The sequence below is a fragment of the Acinonyx jubatus genome, chromosome D1 (assembly GCF_027475565.1).
Source record: "Acinonyx jubatus isolate Ajub_Pintada_27869175 chromosome D1, VMU_Ajub_asm_v1.0, whole genome shotgun sequence".
NCBI classification, from domain to species: Eukaryota; Metazoa; Chordata; class Mammalia; order Carnivora; family Felidae; genus Acinonyx; species Acinonyx jubatus.
In genome coordinates this window covers 10,195,343-10,202,927 of record NC_069390.1, presented here as the reverse complement: position 1 = coordinate 10,202,927, position 7,585 = coordinate 10,195,343, and the positions used below count along the sequence as shown (strand labels likewise).

Below are 7,585 nucleotides of genomic sequence, written 5' to 3'. Positions count from 1 at the left end.
TTAGATTCTTCCATGTAGTAGAGGGCGGGGCAAAAGCTTCTCTGGAGCCCTCAGAGTCTGATGGCCTTCAGCTCAAAATAGCCCGCAAGCCGAAGTGCCCGTCTTGGGGCAGCCCGCCCCCAGTCCCTCCAGGGCGACCAGCACCTTTCGCGATAAAAGCTCTTGACTCTCTAGCTTGGCCACCATGCACGGCCTCAACACAACCATGGCCTGCTTAAAACCCCCCCACCCCCCCCCCCCCACCAAAGGAGCTGCGTTGCAGTATAAAAATCTTTTTAGAAACCTCGTTTTCCAAGTGGTGGCGGGCTTGGGTGGTGCACTCCAAAAAAGATCTACCTGTTCGGTTGGACCGTCGAGTAGGAACGCTCTCGGCCTCGGAGACGCCCCCGGGGGGGGGGGGGGAGTGTGAGTGTGCAACCCGGCTCAAGCACACCCTCCTCGAGCGGAGTCCAGGAGACTGAGGCCCCAGAGGAAAGCTCACCGTGAGTAACCAGGAACAAGTCTAGCTCTGAGGTTGACGTGCCTCTAGGATCTGGGAGTACAGAATGGGACTAACGTGACGGCCGAGCGGACGTTTCGAGTGGCCTGGCCCCAGCTAACTCAGCCAAGGGCCCTGCTCACTGAAGCCAGGAATCGCTTTGAGGCTCTAAATTTGACACTCAGGGTGTGTCCTTGGGCAGCTGGCTCTGCGGCCAGGGGAGGCCCACTGCGGTGGGTGGGCGAGGAAGGCGCCTGGTGATTTCACCAGGCAGATGCAGGGCGGGGAGAGGCGTGGTGAGCGTCTGCGAGATCTAAGGTGTGGAGGGCCTGCGGGGAAGGCAGGGCCAGGAGCAGCAGGGGCACCCGTGCCCCGGATGACCAGCTGAAGCATCTCTCCATCAAGCCCTTCCTCAGAAAATGGTGCCGCCACCCTGCCGCGACTCTGGGACCAAGGCCAAGCCAGGGACCAGATTGTGCTGCCAGAGTGAGATTTTTGGCCTCTTCCTACAAAGCCAAGTTGTCTTCTAGCCCTCCCTGGAGTCCTGTGTCCCTAGTCCTGGACATCTGCAAGGCAGGGCCAGAGTTCAGAAGGTGGGGGGGGGGGGGAAGGCCCTAAAACTTTGAGGCCCAGAGATTCTCAACGTGGGCTTAGATCCCCCGAGCTTTTTTCAGGAGTGTGACTCTGGAAGGCGGACGGCTTCGGACACCACAAAGGCATCGCACAGTGGAGGAGCCCCTGCGGGCGGTCAGAGCCGGGAGCGGGTCCTGCCCCCGCACCCCCGGGCTAGGCGACCTGGTCCCCGGCCCACCCATCGTGCAGTCTCCCACCCCTGCTTCAGATCTGGGGCTCCAAGCGCTGTTGAAAGGACCCAACAAGCTCATGCAGGTCACCTGGCCCCGCTGAATATCCAATGCTGGCGATGCACAGCATCCCTGCGTGGTGTCCACAGGCAGCCCGTCCTTGTCACTTTGCAGGGAAGGAAAAGCAGAAGGGCGGACTTGAGGGCCCATTGGAAGCCTGGTCTCCTGACTCCCCCGGAGCCGCCCTTACTGCTGAAAGCGGGAGGTGCCTTCCCAACCCTCGTGATAAAAAGCCCGCTGAGCTCAAGGCGGAGAGGGAGCAGGCTGGGCGCTGGCTGAAGACCACTCGGTACGCAGCCAGTTTCGTGCCCCACCGTCCCTCTATCCGTTTAGAACCTGGAAGGGAAGACGTGGCCCCGCCCGGGGGTCTTGGCCAGGCCGACAGCAGGCAGGCCCTGTCCCCCAAGCGGGTGGCAGGAATGCGACGCCAGGCTCCCTAGGCTGAGCCCCGCACGCCCCCTGGTGGGAGCCTGTGGCCTCGCGTGGCCCAATCTCTGGCCCAGGAAGAGGCAAAAACGTAGGCCCCCAGCGTGAAAGAAAACACCGAAGGATGGGATGAGCACTGGGTGTGGTATGGAAACCAATTTGACAATAAATTTCATATTTAAAAAAAAAGAAAGAAAGAAAACCAGAGAGTAGGAGAGAAAAGGGGAAGGTCGTCAGAGCCTAGCCCCAGGGCAAAGGCGCAGGGGAGGGCAGCAGCTCAAGAGAGGACAGCCAGATAGATGAGGCTTTGTGGACAGGAATCAAAGAGGCCTCTCAGCAGAGCAGGATCCTGAAGGGATTCCACACCCGCCCCAGGCAGCCACATCTTCACCTCGCAAACCCACTGGACAAGCCACAGCACAACTTGTAACTCATCGAAGTTTATTATGGCCATTAATTACACAAACACACCGGCGATCGGTCATCCAGTTCAAAAGCACTCGAACCAGTAGAGTCCATTAGTGATTTCTCTTGATAAATAACTTACGAGAAGCAAGAACAATTGGCAAGGACCCAACAGCGAATGGAGCATCTCGTCGCGAACACCCACCGATGGTGCGTGGGCCGGGGAGGGGGGCAGGCACCGGAAAGTCGAGTTTCCTCGTTGGCCCCCAGCACCCCAGGCCCACCGGACGCTGGGTACTCAAGTAGTGGACATTTCAAGGCACATATGACTTCCTGGCCCATAGCAGCTCCAGAGTCTGCCCTCGAGACCCGGATCCCATCTGGAACAACCAAGGTAAAGCTCCGCTCACCACACCCCTTTGGTCTATTGTCTCTGTTATCACCGAACACGCTCAACATCCCCGGCGTGCCAGGGGGGCTGCAGGCGGCGCGAGTCCCAATCCCTGCCCTTTACATTCTGACGACAAGAGGGAAGCAGAGGAGCGGACTCTGACACGGTGATGGTCACGGTGTCTGAGGAAGCACCACTTGGGAAGTCGCTGTTAGGGCATCCTTTAATGTGTGTCTCAGGAGGGGTGCCGGGGTGGGGAGTTACACGAGGGAGCCAGAGGCAGCAGACGGAGGGAGGGGCTGCTGCGGATGAGATTCAAGGCACTAAAGGAGCGGATGGATGGGGCGGGCCTCAGCAGTCAACCGGAAGTGGAGGGCCCCAGAGAAGAGAGGGCGGCCGCTCCAATCCTAAAGGAGTCCGGTGCGACACCATCTCCTGGGCCGGAGCTGGCCCCTCCCCTCCAGACTCTGCCTCAGATTCTGGGGTCCATCTTCACAGCCCCCCGCTTTCTCGCTGCTCTGCCATCGTTCAAACCAGCACGCGGGACAAGCTTATCTGACGTCAACCTATCGGAGTTCAATTATGGCTTTATGTGATTTAAAAATCAGTGTTTCTCCTTACTGTTCCCTCCCCCGATCCCACTCTAGCTCCAGGCCATCCTTGAATGGACCAGACGGACGCAGAGTCGCGTCCCTTGCTCTGGGCACCAGGTTGAATGTGCCAGATCCCAGGAGAGAGGCAGGGGGTGAGCGGGGGCCGGAGACCCCCTCGTCATGAAGATAATTGCATTGGGTTCCGGTGTCCATGAGTGCAAGCACAAGTGCGTGCCCGCGAGCACACCACCTGCCCACTCACACGGACACCCACGGGGGAGGCACCGAGTTCCCCGCCTGGCTAGCACCAGAAAAGCTGAAGCCAGTCACTGAAAGGAGGCGCTCCCCTCCCCCAGGAGGCCACTAAGTGCCGTGACCGTCTGGTGTGGCCAAGCCAGTCACGCTGCCGGCGCCTTTCCAGGCCTGCACGCTCCCGACCAGGTCCCCCCGAGGCTCCCACGTGCTGACACAAGTCCACAAGGAGGACCCAAGTCCACTTGCAATTTAACCTCAAATCTCAGTGGTGGGCGGGCCGAAGGTTGCGGTACACGTGGAAGTAGGGAAGGGCCGAGGGCCGGGACTGTGTCTAATACCCGGGCCAGGAGGGCCCCTGAGGTGCTGGAAACCCATAGGGAGGGGCAGGCCCAGGAGGGTAGGGCGGCTGGGGGATGCCTGAGGGATGGGGCTGGCCTGGGAAGATGGGGAGCTGGGGCTGTGTTGGGTAAGGAGGTTTTCCTCCAGTCGAGAGGTAAGGGGCCTGTTGAGGATAGCCAGGACTGGAGGCCCGGCTCCCCGCCAAGGGGTAACCGGGGCCAGAGGCACCAGTGGGGGCCGTGGGATAGCCTGGCCGGGGGGGCGTGCTCCTTTGTGGGGACCAGGGGTAGCCCGCGGCAGCCCGGGGTCCTGGCTGGGCTGACGGGTAAGGGGGGCCCAGAGGCCCACTGTAGGAAAAGGAGGGCTGGGACACCACGGGGAAGGGGGCCGGCTGGAGCGCGCCTTGGGCGGTGGGGCCCACGGGCATGCCAGGAGACGGGCTGTAGGGCAAAGGGTAGGGAGGCACGGCCGCCGGTGGCGGGGGCGGCTCTTCGGCCACAGGGGGTGTCGCTGTGGGGGCCGGGCGAGGCGGGGGCGGGGGGCGCGGAGGAGGGGCGTCACCAGCCGGCTCCTGGGAAACTCTGGGCTTCCTCATCACATCCTGAAGCTTCTCCACGCGCACCCTGCGCAGGTGAGACAGCATCCTCATGGAGGAGAAGTTCTCCAGAAACGTTTCCAAGGGCACCTCGCCCTCCAGGAACTTCTCGGCCATGGCCTAGAAGAGATAAGGTCTGGTGACGAAGGGCCTGCCTGGGATCAAGGCCACCCGTGTTCCCCGGCTGCGGCCCCCCCACCTCAGCGCACTGCAGCCACCCCCTATCTTCTCTGGCCTCCGTTTGGGAATTTCTCCTCGCGGCTCTCATCACTGCCGACACAGGCTACCTGCGCTCGCTGGTGTATTCCGTCTCCCTCGCCAGGGTGTCAGCCCCTGGAGGGCAGGGACTACTGTGGCCATTGCTGTCCCCCGCCCCTGGCGCTGTGCCGGGCTCGCAGTGGCTGCTGCCCGTATGTGATCAATAAATGCACGGACACCAGCTACTCGGTTCCTACTGCAGGCGGGCCCCGGGCTGGGAGGACCTGGTAGCTTCCGGCACCCAGAGCACGGAGAACTGGAGGGAGCCAGTCTGCCCGCAGACGGAAGAGACGGCCAGAGGGAAGCAGAACAGAGAGGCCAGGCCACCGGGGAGGGGCCGGGGGCCTGGCTTCAGTCCTCGGGGCCTCCTGCTGCGCCACCTTGTACCCAGGTCTGCCAGCTGCCCTGTGGCCCGGCCGGCAGCTGCCCTTCCGGCTCCCGCCAGCGGGACCAGGCTCCTGTTCACCCCATCCACCGGGACCGATGGCGTCATTCATCTGTGCCACCGTCTAAAGCCCCCTGTCCCGACTCTACAGGCACCCAGTGCTCGTTCCGAGGGCTCCTGCTCCAGGGGCCGACGCTACCGCCGGAAGAGGGGGTGACGACGGCCATCTTACCTCAGACTCTTCTTCAATCTTCATGCCTTCGATCTGCAGAAGGTCTAACAAGGTCTCTGGCTTCAGTGCTGAAGCAAACTTCTCTGGAAGGGAGGGCAGAAAGATCAACATTCTGAAAGCGCCTCTTGATCCGGTGCTGGAGGCTAAGGTTTGGGCGAAGACCTTCGGAGTGACCCCTGTGTGTTCCGAGGTCCGGCCGCTGCCCTGGGGTCTGCTGTGGAGCCCCCGGTGGCCCAGTTCCCTGAGGTCGCCTTCCTAGGCAGAGAGGAGCTCTATCCACCGAGCCCAGCCCAGACCTTGGCTAGCCGGCCTCCCCAGTGCCACCCGATGCCAGCAGGAAGCAAAGATGCACCGGCGAGCCCCAAGCCTGCTCGGCCTCACTCTCTGAGCATCCGGCTTCTTCACTGCCCAGACCAGGACAGCCCCTCCCCCCTCGCAGATGGCAGATCCCGGGACGCGGAGAGCCCGGGGCAGCCCTGGAAACCGGAAGCTGGGCTGGTGGCGTTGTGAGCAACAGCACGGAATGCAGGCTGTCTGGATCCAGCCCAAAACCGGCCACATAACCCTGGCCATGTCCCTGACTCTCTCTGAGCCTCATTCTTCTCATGTTTGAAACAAGAACAGTGGTACCTCCACTTACAGGCTGTTGTGAGAAAACGTACAGAAAGCACTTAGCACGGGGGTTGGGGACACGGTCGTCCTCACTGCTGGCCCTTTCCTGTCCGGGGGCAAGGACGGGGACCTATTCCAGCAGCTCCCAGGCCGCCCCTACCCAGCTTCGCCTTCTGCTCCTGGCACCGCTCCACGAGCTTCCGCAGCTCCTGGTACTTGTCCGAGAGGTTTGAGCGGCTGATCTCCAGGGGACCTTGAAACTCCAGGTTCCGCTCGGCCAGGCTGCGGTTGGTGGCCAGAGCCATCTCTCGTTCCAGCTGCAGGTCCTGGACCTAAGGGAACAGGATGTGGACCGGGAGAACCCTCCCCACCACCACCACTCACCACCGCGGCAGGCTGGACCGGGGGCTTCCGGGACGCATCGCCCACCGTGGCAGAAGTGGGCGATGCCCCCGACTGGAGTCCGATAGACCCGGGTTCGGACCCCGAGCAAAGCACTGTGACCCAGGCACCTCATCCCACACCCTCTGTGGCAGATCCGTGCGGAAAACACACTGACGGTTGGCAGCTTTGCCCACGGCCACAGGGGGAGCGGGAACCAGGCCCACCAAGGGCCGCGGACGCCTCCAGGAAGCAGGGGGACCAATTAATAGGAACAAGTCAGAGGCTTTCTAGGAGGGAAGGGACCAAACTCTCAAACCACTTCTCCCCAAGCTTCGGAGGCAAGAGGCCCACCGTGAGGTGCACTAAGGTGGCCAAAGCCAGACCACAGGCCGGACGTGCATGAGGCCCCAAAACAGTCACCCTGAGGGATGAGAAAGGCAGGGCCAGACGGTGACGCTGACTCAGGAGAAACTTGCCCTCGCCTCCGAGGCCACGGGCATGCCCTGCAGAGAAGCTGTGCAGATGAGCGGGCAGAGGGGGCCCCCAAGAACTGGAGTGGAGTCTCACAGCCAGCAGAAGGCTCCCACCGACACAGGCGACCTGTGGCCACCTGGAGCCAGCCTTTGCCCCCGGACGTCGCCCCCTGAGAGCACCTCCCCAAGCCAAGCAGCGCTCTGGCCCTCAGCCAGGTCCCTTGCTGCCACTAGCGGCTGAGGCGACAGCCACAGGAACCCCTCCCGGACCTGCTCTGACCCAAAGCTCCCTCCACGTGCCAGGGAGTCCCCTTTACCGAGAGGAGGGCGGAGGCTCAGACCCACCACCCCTGAGACAGTGACACGTGGCACCAAAGAGAGCGCTCAGCACCCAGCAGAGGGCTCAGGGCACAGCTCGGCAAAGGGCGGCTTCCATGCAGGGGCCACCCTGGTCAGCACGTGATGGGCCGGCTCGTCCTCCACCAGGCCATGGGGACCTGGGAAGAGGGGGCTTCCGGGAAGCCTGCCCTCCTGCTGATCCCCAGCCACAGGGCCTTGAGATCCAAGCTCAGGGGCAGGACTGGAGCCTGCTTTTCATGCTCCAGACGGGGAAGAGGGACGTCACATCCGCCTCCCCTCCACAGTGCAGCCACTGGGGCCCAGGGATCATGGGCCTGGCTGTGGTCTCTCTGGTCTCCCTATGACAGCAAGCTGCCTCCACATCTGGGCCGTCTATATTTGCTGCCACTAACACTCTTTTGAGTCACTGGGTAAGCTCCAGAGCAGGAGGCCTGAAGCCCTCTGCTCAGCTGCCCCTTACATAGAACGTCTGGCCTCATGTGTCCACTGCCTTTTCCCTGGGTCTTGACCAACAAATATATCTAAGCTGTATCATT

At 62.2% G+C, this 7,585-nt stretch overlaps 1 protein-coding gene across 4 annotated transcripts in view; it reads right to left on the bottom strand.

Annotated features, from left to right (window-relative positions):
• Positions 1-1,950: 1,950 nt before the first annotated feature.
• Positions 1,951-7,585, bottom strand: part of VPS37C (VPS37C subunit of ESCRT-I) — a 28,517-nt gene continuing 22,882 nt past the window's right edge. For all 4 annotated transcript variants that reach the window (XM_027045861.2, XM_015075433.3, XM_015075434.3 and 1 more), the window contains 3 exons: positions 5,993-6,164; positions 5,221-5,303; positions 1,951-4,465 (listed from right to left, as the gene is read on the bottom strand). In XM_027045861.2, coding sequence (XP_026901662.1) covers positions 3,743-4,465; positions 5,221-5,303; positions 5,993-6,164 — 978 coding nt within the window. In that variant the 3' untranslated portion in view covers positions 1,951-3,742. The remainder of the gene's footprint in view (positions 4,466-5,220; positions 5,304-5,992; positions 6,165-7,585) is intronic.